Genomic DNA, 18,534 nt, shown 5'->3' with positions numbered 1-18,534 from the left:
TCTAAGGATTTTGCTTTGGTTCTCTCTCTCCTCCTTTGTTTTATACCTCGACTTGCTTGGAATCTGAGCAGCAAAGAGGGATGCTATGTATTAGCTGTCCTCAGAGATCCTCTGAACACATCACATCTCACCCAATATATTGGTTTCTTTTTCAGTATCATGAACATAGGAAATGTGTCTGCTTTGTTTATATGTACATCAGTTCTAAATATTGAACATTTAATGATAGATAATAAACTTAATCTGTATCAATTATTATCATTTGATTATAACAGGCATGATGATAAAGTATTTAACTCAATTCTTATCAGTTGGAATTCAATTTGTAACTTATGGGTAAATGCTTGAGCTTTAATTTCACTTCAAGTTCTATATTTGACTTATTTAGAAGAGGAAAGGGATTATGGAGCAGAGATTTTCCTCTAGGGAAAAAAAAAACAATTTTGTATTTGCAACTCCATCAAAGATTAGAAATTAAATTTCATTCACTTTACTTTAAATTCCTTCCTTATCAGTCATTCCTCTCACCCTCCCCTCTTGTTCTTCATCACTGAGCTTTCTTTAATAACCACTGGGCAGAAATGAATCACTGACTCAACAGCAGCTGAAGTGCTTGTACTCTGCTTGTCCCCTTCTTTTTATATTTCATAAAGTGCACTGGGTATTTTTTTTTTTAACTCATCACTGTAAAATTTTTCTTAAAGGAATTAGTAAAAGTACCATCTTATTCCATTTGCTGGCATTCCCTGAAATATCCTTTCACAGGTACATGAACAAAACATGTATAAGAAAAAAATCAAAGTCTGGAGCCTCTCCATTTAATGCACTCTAAATAGCATGCAGTCTCTTCAAGAGCCACTACTTAGTCATTCAAATTAGATCATTACTCATAGGATGAGCAAGCCCATTACAAATATCACAAACTACTTGTTGACCAGAGATTAGTCCTTAGCTTGGGTACACAATGGTGCTGTAATCCATGACAGACATCTAAAAACAAGCAAATATACCAATAACAGAAAGAAAGAGGGGAGGAGAGGGGAGAGAGAGAGGGGGATGGAAGGAAGGAAGAAAGGAAGGAAGGAACTGTTGCCCTGTAATTTCCTAAAATCCATCAACATATATAAACCAAACTATACGCTCTCACAGTTATCAATTTTCTGTAGGATTATTTAAAGATCAAAATCTCTGAAATAGTGTTGACAGATTATTATCAGGCAAGAGATCCCCAAAATGCTTTCCAACATGTACATTTTTTTATTTTATGGATTATTTTGGGGGTGTTACCAGGAAATAAACTACTGCTTGTAGAAAAACAAGTATATAAATTCTAGTATCTCAGCAAATGACTGGCCCTTATTTCACATTTCAGTCTCTTTAATAAAAGTTTTGGGTTGCTTTCAGACTGAATTTTGGATTTTCTATTTCACCCTTCCCACATTACTTAGATGTACATACCATAAGAAAAGTAACTCAAAGAAATTTATACCCGATAAGTATAAAAGCTGTATTGCATGTGTGCTCAGTCATATCTGACTCTTTGCAATTCCATGGACTATAGTCCACAGGTTCTTCTGTCCATGGGATTTTCCAGGCAAGAATACTGCTGCGGTTTGCCATTTCCTACTCGAGGAGATCTTTCAGACCCAGAGACTGAACCTGCATTTCCTGTGTCTCCAGTATTGGCAGGCAGATTCTTTACCACGGAGCCACCTGGGAAGCTCCCAAGTATAAAAGATGTATTATTAAATAGTAACTAAATCAGTAATAATTTTTATCAATGACACTTACCTTTTCTTGGTTCTTTAAATAGCTCTTATTGCCTTTACATTTTGGTTCTGCTAAGATGAAGCAAAACATTGTACAGAAAAATATTTTGAGAGTTTGTGATGCCTCCAAAGGAATGGATTTATGTGCATGGAGGAGATGGGACTGACTCCTGTCAGAAGAAGAAAAAGCCTCGGATTGCTGTCACCCTGCTCATGGTCACCAGCTACTGAAGCACTGATGTCCCTTTGCTGCCCACCTTAGTTTAACACTGTTTATGGTTGTTCCAATTTTAACATAATTCTTTAATGCTTGTATCTTTCTTTGGAAACCTACATGAAGAAAATGACCTCTCATAGAGAAATCTGAGGACCTTCAAAATATCATAATTGATGTGAGAGTTAATCGGATAGAATTATGTACTTAAAAGTGAATAGCTAATAGTTCTCTTAAACAGATGTCCATACCTCCAGACTAGTTCATTTAACCCCTGTTCTTGATCTTTCCTTCCAGGGGAGGCAGCTCAACTGATGTGCACTTCTGCTCTCCCCACCCCCTTTACTCTCTCCAGCCCTGGAGGTGATGGACTAAAGCATATGATGAGTGAACGTGGGAAGAATACTGAGGTTGCTTGACTCAGCCCATCCTTCTTTATGGAGGGAGCTTGCAGTGAGCAGACTTCCTCTGCAGTTATCTCCAGGGTTAGGAGCATCCTGTGCCTAGACACCATCCCCGTTAGGTCAAAGCCCAAATCTAATCTGATCACTAACCTGCTTAAAATCTTCCAAAGTCTCATCACAATTTTAAGGAAAATTCCAGTGTCCTTTTAGCATAGAATACAAGGCCAATCATGAATCAACCTCTCTCCACTTTCAGTCTACTCTCCTGCATTTTCCACAAATGCACCCATCCAGCCAGCCACAAAAAACATGACCTGTCCTTTTATATTTTTAAAATTCTTGATCACATGAAACACAGCTAGTCTTCCACAACTACTGATTACACTTGTCATGTCTTTTGCAGCCACTTCAAATTTAATTGTCAAGGGAATTTGTCTAGTTCAGCATTTTCCAAGTGGCTTAGAGTGCCACCACCATGATTTTGCTATATCAGTGTTACTCATCCACTATCATTTACTTGATATCCTTCTTCAATCTACTTTTATTAAAGTTTAAACATTTATATTTCATATCATTACCATAAATGGAAATCCAGTAGAAGCTGCTATAAGCAAGTGGCAACTGTAAAAATAAATACAATGGGAACAAGTCATGTGAAATTTTATGTAGACTGGGTTGTCTGTCCCCCATCTCCATCCCCCAGAGGAAGATATCACACATAATAGAAGAGTATTAAAGACCAGTACCAAAATGAGACTGTCTCTGAGATATGCTAGGAAGAGTTGGAGAAGGACCAACATTCTCAATACATGACCCAACATTACTTAATAATATTGCATGTACTACTTAGTCAGTCCTCTATGTACCAGGGTATGTGCTCTCAATCTGGTAAACACTGGCTGAGCTTAAATTCAATTACCACGAACAGAAATCTGTGGGCTCTGTGAGTATAATGTATTGCCTGAATTTGAGTCCTCTTGCCTGGAAAATCCCATGGATGGAGGAGTCTGGTAGGCTGCAGTCCATGGGGTCGCTAAGAGTCAGCCACGACTGAGCAGCTTCACTTTCACTTTTCACTTTTCTGCATTGGAAAAGGAAACGGCAACCCACTCCAGTGTTCTTGCCTGGAGAATCCCAGGGACAGACGAGCCTGGTGGGCTGCCGTCTATGGCGTCACACAGAGTCAGACACAACTGAAGCGACTTAGCAGCAGCAGCAGCAGTCAGCACTTTATAAATGTATCAGTTCAGTCCAGTTCAGTCGTTCAGTCGTGTCCAACTCTTTGTGATCCCATGAATCACAGCACGCCAGGCCTCCCTGTCCATCAGCAACTCCTGGAGCTCACTCAAACGCATGTCCATTGAGTCAGTGATGCCATCCAACCATCTCATCTTCTGTCGTCCCCTTTTCCTCCTGCCCCCAATCCCTCCCAGCAGAGTCTTTTCCAATGAGTCAACTCTTCATATGAGGTGGCCAAAGTACTGGAGTTTCAGCTTTAGCATCATTCCCTCCAAAGAAATCCCAGGGCTGATCTCCTTCAGAATGGACTGGTTGGATCTCCTTGCAACAAATTGAAAAATAAAAACCATATGATTATCTCAATAGATGCAGAGAAAGCCTTTGACAAAATTCAACATCCATTTATGATAAAAACTCTCCAGAAAGCAGAAATAGAAGGAACATACCTCAACATAATAAAAGCTATATATGACAAACCCACAGCAAACATTATCCTCAATGGTGAAAAAATTGAAAGCATTTCCTCTAAAGTCAGGAACAAGACAGGGGTGCCCACTTTCACCATTACTATTCAACATAGTTTTGGAAGTTTTGGCCACAGCAATCAGAGCAGAAAAAGAAATAAAAGGAATCCAAATTGGAAAAGAAGAAGTAAAACTCTCACTGTTTGCAGATGACATGATCCTTTACATATAAAACCCTAAAGACTCCACCAGAAAATTACTAGAACTAATCAATGATTATAGTAAAGTTGCAGGATATAAAATCAACACCGAGAAATCCCTTGCATTCCTATACACTAATAATGAGAAAACAGAAAGAGAAATTAAGGAAACAATTCCATTCACCATTGCAACGGAAAGAATAAAATACTTAGGAATATATCTACCTAAAGAAACTAAAGACCTATATATAGAAAACTATAAAACACTGGTGAAAGAAATCAAAAAGGACACTAATAGATGGAGAAATATATCATGTTCATGGATTGGAAGAATCAATATAGTGAAAATGAGTATACTACCCAAAGCAATTTATAGATTCAATGCAATCCCTATCAAGCTACCAACAGCATTCTTCACAGAGCTAGAACAAATAATTTCACAATTTGTATGGAAATACAAAAAACCTCGAATAGCCAAAGCAATCCTGAGAAAGAAGAACAGAACTGGAGGAATCAACCTGCCTGACTTCAGGCTCTACTACAAAGCCACAGTCATCAAGACAGTATGGTACTGGCACAAAGACAGAAATATAGATCAATGGAACAAAATAGAAAGCCCAGAGATTAATCCACGCACATATGGACACCTTATCTTTGACAAAGGAGGCAAGAATATACAATGGATTAAAGACAATCTCTTTAACAAGTGGTGCTGGGAAATCTGGTCAACCACTTGTAAAAGAATGAAACTAGAACACTTTCTAACACCATACACAAAAATAAACTCAAAATGGATTAAAGATCTAAACGTAAGATCAGAAACTATAAAACTCCTAGAGAACATAGGCAAAACACTCTCCGACATACATCTCAGCAGGATCCTCTATGACCCACCTCCCAGAATATTGGAAATAAAAGCAAAAATAAACAAATGGGACCTAATTAAACTTAAAAGCTTCTGCACAACAAAGGAAACTATAAGCAAGGTGAAAAGACAGCCTTCAGAATGGGAGAAAATAATAGCAAATGAAGCAACTGACAAACAACTAATCTCAAAAATATACAAGCAACTCCTGCAGCTCAACTCCAGAAAAATAAATGACCCAATCAAAAAATGGGCCAAAGAGCTAAATAGACATTTCTACAAAGAAGACATACAGATGGCTAACAAACACATGAAAAGATGCTCAACATCACTCATTATCAGAGAAATGCAAATCAAAACCACTATGAGGTACCATTTCACACCAGTCAGAATGGCTGCGATCCAAAAGTCTACAAGCAATAAATGCTGGAGAGGGTGTGGAGAAAAGGGAACCCTCTTACACTGTTGGTGGGAATGCAGACTAGTACAGCCACTATGGAGAACAGTGTGGAGATTCCTTAGAAAACTGGAAATAGAACTGCCTTATGATCCAGCAATCCCACTGCTGGGCATACACACTGAGGAAACCAGAAGGGAAAGAGACACGTGTACCCCAATGTTCATTGCAGTACTGTTTATAATAGCCAGGACATGGAAGCAACCTAGATGTCCATCAGCAGACGAATGGATAAGAAAGCTGTGGTACATATACACAATGGAGTATTACTCAGCCATTAAAAAGAATACATTTGAATCAGTTCTAATGAGGCGGATGAAACTGGAGCCTATTATACGGAGTGAAGTAACCCAGAAAGAAAAACACCAATACAGTATACTAACACATATATATGGAATTTAGAAAGATGGTAACAATAACCCTGGATCTCCTTGCAGTCCAAGGGACTCTCAAGAGTCTTCTCCAATACCACAGTTCAAAAGCATCAATTCTTTGGCACTCAGCCTTCTTCACAGTCCAACTCTCACATCTATACATGACCACAGGAAAAACCATAGCCTTGACTAGACAGACCTTTGTTAGCAAAGTAACAATAGTTTCTAAGCAACAGTTAGAACTGGTAAATGTTTTAAACCTAAGCTATTAATAGTTACATAACTGCTCTTGGACTCAAACTAAGAATAATGAAAATCCCAGTTTCAAAGCTGTTTGAGGGTTAAGGAAGAAAAGGTTTTGTGATAAAACCTGAAGCAAAAAAGACCCTAAAATATTCATTCATCAAATAAATAGAAAGTAGATTCAACCAGTCCATCTTAACGGAGATGAGTCCTGGGTGTTCATTGGAAGGACTGATGCTGAAGCTGAAACTCCAGTACTTTGGCCACCTCATGCGAAGAGTTGACTCATTAGAAAAGACTCTGATGCTGGGAGGGATTGGGGGCAGGAGGAGAAGGGGACAACAGAGGATGAGATGGCTGGATGGCATCACGGACTCAATGGACATGAGTTTGGGTAAACTCTGGGAGTTGGTGATGGACAGGGAGGCCTGGCGTGCTGCGATTCATGGGGTCGCAAAGAGTCGGACATGACTGAGAGATTGAACTGAACTGAACTGAACTGAAGACATTTAACTCAGTCAAGGGACAAAAGAAAAGACTTTTTGTTAAAATGAAATTGAGCAAGGACTCAAAAGACCTTTTGATCACATATTAGAGGATGATGAATATGAGGATGAAGGGATGAAGTCAACTAACACAGGATGAAGGAAACAAGCAAAAACAAATACCAAAGAGTTTCTGTTTTCCTTTTCCCTTCCCATCACTTCATGGCAAATAGATGGGGAAACAGTGGAAACAGTGTCAGAATTTATTTTTTTGAGCTCCAAAATCACTGCAGATGGTGATTGCAGCCATGAAATTAAAAGACACTTACTCCTTGGAAAGAAAGTTATGACCAACCTAGATAGCATATTCAAAAGCAGAGACATTACTTTGCCAACAAAGGTCGGTCTAGTCAAGGCTATGGTTTTTCCTGTGGTCATGTATGGATGTGAGAGTTGGACTGTGAAGAAGGCTGAGTGCCAAAGAATTGATGCTTTTGAACTGTGGTGTTGGAGAAGACTCTTGAGAGTCCCTTGGACTGCAAGGAGATCCAACCAGTCCATTCTGAAGGAGATCAGCCCTGGGATTTCTTTGGAGGGAATGATGCTGAAGCTGAAACTCCAGTACTTTGGCCACCTCATGCGAAGAGTTGACTCATTGGAAAAGCCTCTGATGCTGGGAGGGATTGGGGGCAGGAGGAGAAGGGGACAACAGAGGATGAGATGGCTGGATGGCATCATGGACTCGAGGGACATGAGTCTGAGTGAACTCCGGGAGTTGGTGATAGACAGGGAGGCCTGGCGTGCTGCGATTCATGGGGTGTAAAAAGTTGGACACGACTGAGCACTTGAACTGAACTGAACTGAACCTATAAATTCAAGATATGATGAGGACCAAACCTCTCTCCACCCCATATCACTGGCATCTTCAACACCAACTTGTAAATGCTCAAGAGCAACTCTGTTCAGTTTGCAATCTGTATTTGTCTGTGGTTTTATTTCCTTTCAGCTATTACAGACTCTCTCCTGGTTAGCACCAGTGACAATGTAGGTCCTCATGTCTTGGGAGGCGGTGCCCTGCTGGGTCAGGATTTATCACATCTGCCAACTTCACCTTGACCACTTCTAGATGGTGCTGCCCCACCTGTGGCTTCTCCTGCCCTGCAGGCCAAGCATCCTGTTCCTTCTAAGACTGCTCTGGGAGGCCAGCCACCAAGACAATGCTCCAAGTCCTGCTGTTGATTAGGAAATATTCCTCTCATATTTTAATGCTATGTAGAAAATTTTTTAAATCATCTTTGAGTCAACATCAAAATGCTGCAAGTGAATAATTAGTTATTAGAGACATTTATTTCAGAATGAAAATTACTACTTTCAAACATAATTGTACCACATATGAACAAAACACAGAAAACCACAGTGCTACAGTTTTAGAACTTTAATCCTTGGAAGAAAAGCTATGACAAACCTAGACAGCATATTAAAAATCAGAGACATTACTTTGCCAACAAAGGTCTATCTAGTCAAATTATGGTTTTTCCAGTAGGCATGTACAAATGTGAAAGTTGGACCATAAAGAAGGCTGAGCACCAAAGAACTGATGCTTTTGAACTGCAGTGTTGGAGAAGACTCTTGAGTGTCCCTTGGACTGCAAGGAGATCAATCCAGTCAATCCTAAAGGAAATCAGTCCTGAATATTCTTTGGAAGAACTGGTGCTGAAGCTGAAGTTCCACTTTAGCCACCTGATGTGAAGAGCTGACTTATTAGAAAAGACCCTGATTCTGGGAAAGATCGAAGGCAGGAGAAGAAGGGGATGACAAAGGATGAGATGGTTGGATTACATTACCGACTCAATGGACAAGAGTTTGAGCAAACTCTGGGAGATGGTGAAGGACAGGGAAGCCTTGCATGCTGCAGTCCATGGGGTCACAAAGAGTTGGACACAACTGAGCAACTGAATAACAACAGTTTTAGATTTCATGAGTCCAAAATCAAGCGGTTTCTTCCAAACTTGTACTTAAGCCTGTAATTATCTCTAAAATTCAATTCTCTTGATATGACTTTAAGTCAGAAACTATAAATTCTCATTCATACTATATGCAATGCAAGACTAAAAAACAAAATTTTATCCTGAATTTAACATATAAAAAACTATAAATGCAGCCATAAAAATAAAAAGACTATTTCCCAATAATTTTGAGGAAAAAAATTTCACATGCTTTGGAAATGTAAGTGAAAAAAAAACATGGTCCAAAAATGCAGGTTATAGTCTTGGATTTGTCACATCGGCTGTGTGACCTTTATGTGTGTGGACTTTAGTTTCCTTTTTAAGAAAATAAAAAGATTGTGTGAAATAAACTCAAAAGTTCTGCAATTATACTGGCTTTGTGCTCTTATTTCACTTCTTACTTCTTACTGTTTCTGCAGATTATTTACTCTGTACACAAGTTTTATTTTTTCAGCAAGTGTTTATGGAGTGGCCACTCCATTTCAGGTAAATTGCTGAACATTAGAATATAGACATAGAGAAAAATATGGTTCTTATTCACACAAACCTTGCAGTTTAGTGGGCAAGAAAGGCATTCAACAAATAATCCAAAGCATTATACTAGATGATGATCTTGAAGAGGAAAAACCTCACCAGGCTCTGTGGGATATAATACTGCTGCTGCTAAATCGCTTCAGTCACGTCCAACTCTGTGCAACCCTATGGACTGCAGCCTGCCAGGCTCCTCTGTCCATGGTATTCTCCAGGCAAGAGTACTGGAGTGGGTTGCCATGCCCTCCTCCAGAGGATCTTCCCGACCCAGGGATTGAACCCAGGTCTCCTACATCATAGGCAGATTCTTTACCACTGAGCCACCAGGTAAGCCCTCGGGTTATAACAGGTGAACGAATTTAGATGGAGAGCATCAGGGAGGCCACAATGGAGAGGCGACATTTAAAGTGAGGAGTAGGAGGCAGCATCTCCCAGCCTTCCGGGAGTATAGTGCAAAATGAAGAACAGTCCTGAGAAGGACAAACATGGAAAAGTTCAAGGAACTGAAAGGGAAACGAGGCAAAGGCAGAGCACATAAAGGAGTGTGGGCATCAATGACAGGGTCTTCTCTGAACTATCAAGAATGCTGGCTCTTATCATAAGTGTACGGAGCTCACTGGGTAGGGACGCTGGCCCTGATGTTCAAATCCGAGCTCCACCACTTACTAGCTGAGCGACCTTGGGCAGTTTCCTCATTTAGAGTTATTGGTAGGATTAGATCAATGTAAATCAATGTGATCAATGTAAATAAAGTGTATAAAACAGTGCCCAGTGGTGGTAAGCTCTTGGCTATGTATGTTGTTATTATTAGCATCATTTTTCAGGCTTCAGAAGAGCTCAGAGGAAGGAGCACTGAACTCCAGGAGCTGAGACCTGGGCTCTAGGAGCATCTCTTCCCATACAGGCTGTTTCTACCATAAAATGAGGAAACCTTAAAAGGAATTGAGATAACCCTGAATTGTAATAAAGAAACAAAAAGGTAGCTTCAGGTGAATAGAAAAAAATCTGATTTTTGAAATTAAATGGATGTTCTAATATGGGAAAAAGATTTAAGAATTTTTTATTTGTAGAATTTTAGTTCTAGAAGATGAAAATGACATCCCACTCAAGTCTCCTTCAAAATTTATTGACTGTACCATCATTTCTGGTTCCCTTTCACCAATGATGAATCTTTCAGAATCTCTGTAATCACCTAGGGGCTTCCCAGGTGGCGCTAGTGGTAAAGAATCCACCTGCCAATGCAGGAGACAGTGGCAGGAGACACAGGTTCGATCCCTGGTCAGGAAGATCCCTTAGAGAAGGGAATGGCAACCCACTCCAGTATTCTTGAAGAGGAAAAGTTAACATTTTACATAACCTCCTGCTCCTTCTGCCTCTGTAACTCAGCTTGCTCCTTGCAAAGTCTGGATCACATAGGTCACGTAGTCTCAGAAAGTGGGAACTTACAATACTAGGAACTGGAGCTTATCTCACTCACCCTTGTCCTACTGTTTGCAAATGCCCAGCCCCTGTAAACCTGCTTAATCATGCCTGTCCGTGTAAAGGTCAGGCATTCCCCTCCCCATCTTGACTGCTGTTCCCACACTCGAAACCCCTTAGTTTAAATCAGCCTATTAACAGCTAGTGTTGCCCACTATAGTCTGTCCATAAAAACTCTGTAACCCCTTTGTTCGGGGCTCAGAGCTTAGAGTGTTAACTCTCCTTTGGGCCCACCAGCATAATAAACATGTGTTCTCCAACTCTCCGAGTGTAGTGCTTGGTTTCTTGATTATTGGTTTCTGCAACATTCTCACTTGTAAAATCCCTTGGACAGAGGAGCCTGGTGGGCTACAGTCCATGGGGTCACAGAGTCGAATACAACTGAACGGCTTTTAACTTCCTCAGTCATAATCACCTAACTTAACTGTTTCACATTGCAATCTAGAAAACTCAGCATATAAACTTCTCATCCACATTGGTGATGTGAGTAAGGTGGCTTAGTGGGTAAAGAACCTGCCTGTCAATGCAAGAGATGTAAGAGATGCAGGTTTAATCCCTGGGTTGGGAAGATACCCTGAAGGAGGGCATGGCAACCCACTCCAGTATTCTTGCCTGGAGAATCCCCATGGACAGAGGAGCCTGGCAGGCTACAGTTCATAGGGTCACGAAGAGTCGGACACAACTGAGCAACTGACACACACAAAATCTGTAAACAAATGACAAACCTTCAGATAAAAATCAACTGTAATAGACACTTGAAATATTACAGGCAGATAAGGTCCCATGCAATATGATTGCCAACTCTAGTCTTTTTCTTAGTACCTATTAGAGGCTACACATCAGTGTGGAATTCTCTTAACTCCTTTTGGAAAGTATGTCAAATAAAAGCTTTAGGCAATGCTTTATAATAAATCATACTCCCATATTTCCCTCTTGATAATTCCTGTTCTCTTGCTATTCCATCTTGACCTCTCCTCCTGACCCATTACCAGGTGATCAGAACATTGTAAAATAATGGCTGAAAAAAGGAAGAGTTTAAGGACCTCCCAACTGCTTGAACCTGCAAAAGTTCATAGATATTTTGAAGTCCCAGAATTTTTCCTGTGTGCTAGCAGATTAAAGGGAGGGTGTGTGCTTTCTTCATGGATCTCAGTGTCAGCCAGGAATAAGGATCCAGGAATAAGGAATAAGGATTCCCAACCCAGACTTTCTCAACAGCTACTATATAATGTGAGGTTTCCTGAACTTTTATAAACAAAGTGACCAACAGATTTTCTCTGGATTTTAGCAGCAGTTTAATTATCCATCTTGTTTTTCTTTTTTTAAAACTATACAGGCTTTTAAACTTACCCCGATAGCTGCTAATATTGGGGCTTGGTAAATCCACTTGATGTCTCCAGCACTAAGTTCCCAGCATCTGAGACATTAAAAAGAACTTCCATGAATAGACTGGCAAAGCAAATAAGAATTAAGTAGCATTTTAAGTTTTACCAAAAACTCCATACCCAGGATTTTGATTAAGAAACAAGTAGACCAAAAAAAAAAAAAAAAAAGCTCCTAAAACTCCCAGTGGGGAAAAAATGTAGTGAGTCCTGCTTTCTATACTATTAGCTACCCTTTGGGGATAAGTATTATAAATAGTGGTGTATTATTTTTATAGTAAGAGTCAAGTGGCTATGTTTCCAGAGCTACATAAAATTAGTCTTCTAAATGTGGTACCATTGATTCTTTACTTTTGTTATCACTGGAATGAGCCATAACAGTTAAACAGAGTTTAATAGTCGATAAAGTCCTCCCATTTTCAGAATTTACTCCATTGGCTATAAGACACTGACATTAATGCATTCTTATCCACAGACATGCAACATAAAACTAACAATAATGCAAATGATCCTTGTTAATAGGAATGTAGAAGAAAACTGAATACAAATGATTTTTATCCCTAGAAAGGAAAATTAGCTGTTTGGTGAAATGTAAGTGACTAGTGATCTGTGAATATTGACCAGTTTTTACATTTATTTGTAAAATCATTTCAGCGTTCACAGTACTAAATATAAACATGCAATTCTTTTATTTCTCCTTTGAACCAGTTAGCTTACTGGTTACTAAGCTAAGCTTATTGGTTAGCTAACTAATCAGTGAGTCAAAAAATCTCTGACAGGTAGTCATTTCATATTTGCATAACATCATGACTTTTGTCTTCTTTTTTTAAGAGTTTTTTTAATAGTATTAATAAAAATGCATTAGTTGTTCAGTCGTGTCTGACTCTTTGCAACCCTATGAACTGTGTAGATCACCAGGTTCCTCTGTCCATGGAATTCTCCATGCAAGAATACTGGAGTGGGTTGGCATTCCCTTTTCCAAGGATCTTGGATCTTCCTGACACAGGAGTTGAACCTGGGTCTCCTGCATTGCAAGCAAATTCTTTACCGTCCAAGCCACCAGTATATAATTTATCTATTTGCTATACTTATTTTCTGCTTCCTGCTCACTCCAACTAGAATTTAAGTTTAGATAGGTAGGGATTGCTGTTGTTTTTGTTTTCTGTTATAAGTGCCCAGAACATACACAGGATTTAGGTAGCCAATAAACATGTTTTGAATTAACTGAATTCAAAGTAAGTTGAACTTCACCCAATCTGGTTTGTGGTAAAGGTCTTACACTAGAATAAATGCAACAGAGTTAAGAAAAACTAGTTCCACTTGAAACTTTAACATAACACTTTAAACAGTTTTTTAAAATTAAAGATACATAAAGCCTTCAGTTTCTCTCTCCTTAGACCTAACATTGATTGTAGCATTAGTAAATAAAATCTTATGAAGAAATTTTAGTGATATAATGATAATTTTTTTATTCTAGATGATAAACTTATATTAAGAAGTTACTTTTAAATTAATTGGATTCATTCTGATATATGGCAAAACCAATAAAATATTGTAAAGTTAAAAAATAAAATAAAATATATAAAAAATAAATTAAAAATAATAAATTAATTAACAAATTATGGATAATAAAAAGCTATTTCAACTATTTCTTGAAAGTAAAACATTTTCAGCACACATATAATAACAAAAATTTTAATTTTTATGTAAGCAATACATTCTCAGTCCATTCTGAAGGAGATCAGCCCTGGGATTTCTTTGGAAGGAATGATGCTAAAGCTGAAACTCCAGTACTTTGGCCACCTCATGCGAAGAGTTGACTCACTGGAAAAGACTCTGATGCTGGGAGGGATTGGGGGCAGGAGGAGAAGGGGACGACAGAGGATGAGATGGCTGGATGGCATCACTGACTCGATGGACATGAGTCTGAGTGAACTCCGGGAGTTGGTGATGGACAGGGAGGCCTGGCGTGCTGCGATTCATGGGGTCGCAAAGAGTCGGACATGACTGAGCGACCGAACTGAACTGAACTGAATATATTCTCATTTCAAAAATCAACCTATATAAAAAGACAGACATTGAGACATTTCAGCCCTCCCCATCTTCCTGTCTATATCCGACCTTGCCCTTCTGCTTACAGGTTAATATCTTTTATTACTTTATTGTGCATGCTTTCAGTATTTTGTTGTGCATAAACAAACACATACAGATACTATAATCTTATTTTCCCCATCTTACAAAAATGCAATGTACACTCTGTTCTGTAACTTGCCTTTTCCTTGTTGTAGCATAACTTTAATTTCTTTCCATGTCAGTATTGAGAGAGCTCAGTAGCCCAGCATTTCATTGGAAGGAGGTACCATAGCTAAATCGACCAAACTCCTACACCAAAGTGTAATTCTGATCCAACCACACTGAAATCAGCAAAATCAATGGGCTTGAAGACTGAGTCAGAATGGACATCAAACATACGTTACTTGTTTACACAAGTAACTTGCATACGTTACTTGTTTACACAGTGTTGAACACTGCCCAGTATTATCTGCAATTCCACATTGTTCAGCCAGACAAGAAAAATATAGTGTTACGGAATCATGCAAAACATCTATCACACAACCCTAAAAAGGCTTCCTACTGTAAGGAAAGTGGCACATGTTGTGAAAATATAAATTGAACACTGATTCACTAGCTATGAGACTCTTGGATTTCATAAATTCTCTTTTCAGCTTTGACATTTGGTAATACCTTTATAATCCTCTTTCTCTTTGCCACAATGACATTTCATTGTGGTGTCTCCTAACACACTGGAATTCAATCACACAATTTCAGTGACGGAGAAAACAGAACAGGCTTTATCTTGAAAGCACAACTCCATCTTGGGCCTGACTGGACTTTGAGCTATATGCCCAGTATCTATGGAAACAACATACCAACTGGAAAACCAGAACCCCACCCACCCGAGATGGAAGAGCCCCAGGGCTCATACCTAGACTCTCGTCTCCTAAAAGAATACCCTAATTATCTGTGTAACCGAATAGAATCATAAATTTTATTATGCTTATTGGGGTATGACCACAGGCCTATTGATAATTGTCCACTGTTAACTACCTAGGCCTAAGGCATATGAATCACGGGTTATCTTTGACTGTATCTTTCTTTCCCTTTGTTCAGGGTATATAAGGTTTTCACAAGGACTGGTCGGGGTCCTTGGCTAAGAGGAGACTCTGCCTTGGGCCCGCCGGTGTAATAAACTGCACTGCACTATCTGCATTGTCCTTCTGAGTGAGTTTGTTTCCTGGAATGCGTGGCTACAACATCAGCTCTACAAAATACTCCTACCTGGAAGTAGGTCAAATCAGCTACTTCTAAAAACAAGAAAAACTTGACTTTGATCATTTTCAATGTCAAAGTTTTAAATTTGCCCTTTGATAAGAGGCAACCGGGGTTTCAGATTTTTTTTTTAAAGGAAATGCTGTTGATTCTTGTTTATCATTAATTATTCAATGACCCAGCTCACACTGTGTTTATCAACGTGGCCAAGAAATTACCCTCTGTTCAGATTTTTTTAAATAAATTTTAACACCCTAGGAAATGCAGGAGTAAATGTCAGTAAATATGTAACTCTGAATGGTAGAGCATAAAACACAGTAGTCTTGAATAGTAGAGCATAGACAGGAAAGTAGGTCCTTCAGCCAAGCTGGGAGCAGGAAATGTACTGTCTCCCAGAAGAGACAATAGTATTGTCCCAGAAGGACCCAGTATTGGAATACTGTATTATCTCCAACACTCACACTCTGATAAGAGAAGAGGAAGTGAAGTAACCTCAAAGCCAAGCAGATTTCCCAGAAATGACAGAGTATAACATTTCTTGGTCCTTTTCACTGCAAGCCTTAATGTTCCTACTGGCATCTCTTATCTCCTTTGAGTGAGCAGGGAGACAGTAATAAGGTATCTCATAAGGTGTTTTTGCTTTTGTAAGTTAAAAAGAAAGAGAAAATTATTCACTCTTTAAGTCATTTGTCCAATCTAAACGGCAGGAAATTTCCTAAAGGAAATCAACCCTGAATATTCATTGGAAGGATTGATGCTGAAACTGAACCTCCAATACTTTGGCCACCTACCTAATTGATGTGAAGAGCTGACTCTGGAAAAGACCTTGATGCTGGGAAAGATTGAAGGCAGGAGGAGAAGGGGACAACAAAGAACAAGATGGTTGGATGGCATCACCAACTCAATGGATATGAGTTTGAGCAAGCCCTGGGAGATGGTGAAAGACAGAGAAGCCTGGCATGCTGCAGTCGCAAGGTGCCGGACATGACTGAGTGACCGAACAACAACAAACTACAGGACTCAGTTATCTTACCCTATGTTACTCAACACTTCACTAGAACTTTAGAACTGGAAGAAACTTTTTGTATATTCAAAAGTACCGTCTAAAACTGGGTCTTATCTGCTTATTTCTAAATGTCCAAGATACAGAGAAAATAAGAGTTCTAGCTTTGAAAGTCCAGATCAGAAAAAGATAAATCTCAAGTGTAAGAGACATGAACCAGGACCCCATCTGGCCTTTGGAGATGCTCCCAGTCTGTTCTCTCGACCTGAACTTTGTGACATGACACTATACATAGGTCAGATGACACTCAAGAAAACCCAAAAATCTTTTTATCTTAGACAAGCTGAAGTTCATGAGAAATCAAATCAGGCAATTATGAAATTATGCCATGAATGTGGTAACACAGTTTTATTTTCTATGCAAAATAAATGTAAAATGACCTCTTAACCCAATTATCACACTCAGATCAGAGCGCTACAGAATTCAAGATTTTAATCTAAGGTAAGGTAGGAATAAATGTGCTATGCAGAGGAGTCATATGATCTAACTTATAGTTAATATTTTCACATTAATTCGTCTGTTTTAGAGCAATATTTAGCATCAGTTGTAGTTTTGCAAGTATCATGTACCTAATGGATTTTTTCTCAAAATAATAAACTCATATTTCCTATTTGTTCAGCAAAAGAATTATGATTATTAATAACTTAATACCTAGTTTATAATTTTTAAGAAAAAGTGCAAGATAACTAAGGAAACTACCTATTTAATTCAATATATAATGCACTATGAATATATTTGCTTTCTTTCCATGCTCAAGGCCTGGAAGAGCTACGGAATGGATGAATGAGTCAAAGTGCTCCAGGATGTGTATAGGCAGTCAGGTCTCATTCTATTCATCTCTCACAAGAGAGGATTGGACCAAACAATGCTTTTGGTTCTACCTTCTCTAAAATTCCAAATCTGAGTGATTTGGTTACATATCTCAGGGTAAAATTATTTAGCATTATTTAGTACCTCTTTACTGACTCAACCTCCCTCTCTCATTCAAGAAATCAAACAGCAAGGCTGCAGGTTTTCTTTGAGATTTCCAATATTGCTGTGTAACTATAACAATAATGATAACAATGTAGATAACATTAACCCCCATGTGTGTGTTAAGTCACTTCAGTCATGTCCAACTCTTTGTGACCCCATGGACTGTACCCTGCCAGGCTCTTCTGTTCATGCAATTTGCCAGGCAAGAATATTGGAGTAGACTGCCATTTCCTTCTCCAGGGGATCTTTCCAACCCAGGGATCAAACCCCAGGTCTCCTGCATTTGGCAGGCTGGTTCTTTTCCACTAGCGCCACCTGGGAAGCCCTCATTAACCCCCAAGTGTCAGCAAATCCAAATAGCAAAAAGAGATAAAGGTAAGTAAAAATGAAACCCTGCAGGATCCTTCTGTGTACAAGCCCCTCCACATTCCCACTTCTTATTTGGGAAAAAGCTTTAGCCTTGTGAAATGAAAATATCTCCTGCCATATCAATAAACAAGAAATGTCACAGCCTTCAGCAATTTCTGGCCTCCAAATGTGAATGAGGGCTCCCAAAACTGTGATCCAACGGATGCTGCCACTCCCCCCACCCCCCTCGCCAAGGTAATTGCTGAGGAACTAGGGGAAGGAATGCAAGAAACAGCCATCTACCACTCCTAAAGTTGAACAAGGAAATAGGATTTGGCACCAGAGAGCTGAGCTGCATATGAAAAGAATGAATTCAGTGAGCCCAGAGGCTTGCATCTTCCTATACACAGAACGCTAAATTCCTTAACTTGATATCTAATGTTTGATGTTCAGACTGCTTACTCCCTTTGATGCAAGCTTGTATATAGCCTAACTCCCCCCTCCTGCCTCCTTGGAGCAGTTTTCTCAGAGCTACAGAGATACTGTCTCCCAGGCTCTGAGTCCTAAACATGCACACCAAACAAAATAATTCTACTTTCAGGTTGTGACTATATTTTTTAGTCGACAGTCTTCAAGGGCTTCCCCAAGTTTCGAAGAGCAGACTCAGTTACTAATTAGGAAAGTGAGAAAGTGGAGAAACAAAGGA

At 39.2% G+C, this 18,534-nt stretch overlaps 1 protein-coding gene across 1 annotated transcript in view; it reads right to left on the bottom strand.

Moving 5' to 3' along the window:
- PTH2R (parathyroid hormone 2 receptor) overlaps window positions 1-18,534 on the bottom strand; it is a 92,586-nt gene that overhangs the window by 27,525 nt on the left and 46,527 nt on the right. Inside the window, exon 9 of the mRNA XM_025278145.3 lies at window positions 12,081-12,147. Within this exon, the coding sequence (XP_025133930.3) occupies window positions 12,081-12,147 (67 nt within the window). The remainder of the gene's footprint in view (window positions 1-12,080; window positions 12,148-18,534) is intronic.

The sequence above is a fragment of the Bubalus bubalis genome, chromosome 2 (genome assembly GCF_019923935.1).
Source record: "Bubalus bubalis isolate 160015118507 breed Murrah chromosome 2, NDDB_SH_1, whole genome shotgun sequence".
Lineage (NCBI taxonomy): Eukaryota > Metazoa > Chordata > Mammalia > Artiodactyla > Bovidae > Bubalus > Bubalus bubalis.
The sequence above is the reverse complement of the archived record's forward strand: the minus strand, read 5'-3'. Positions and strand labels throughout refer to the sequence as shown.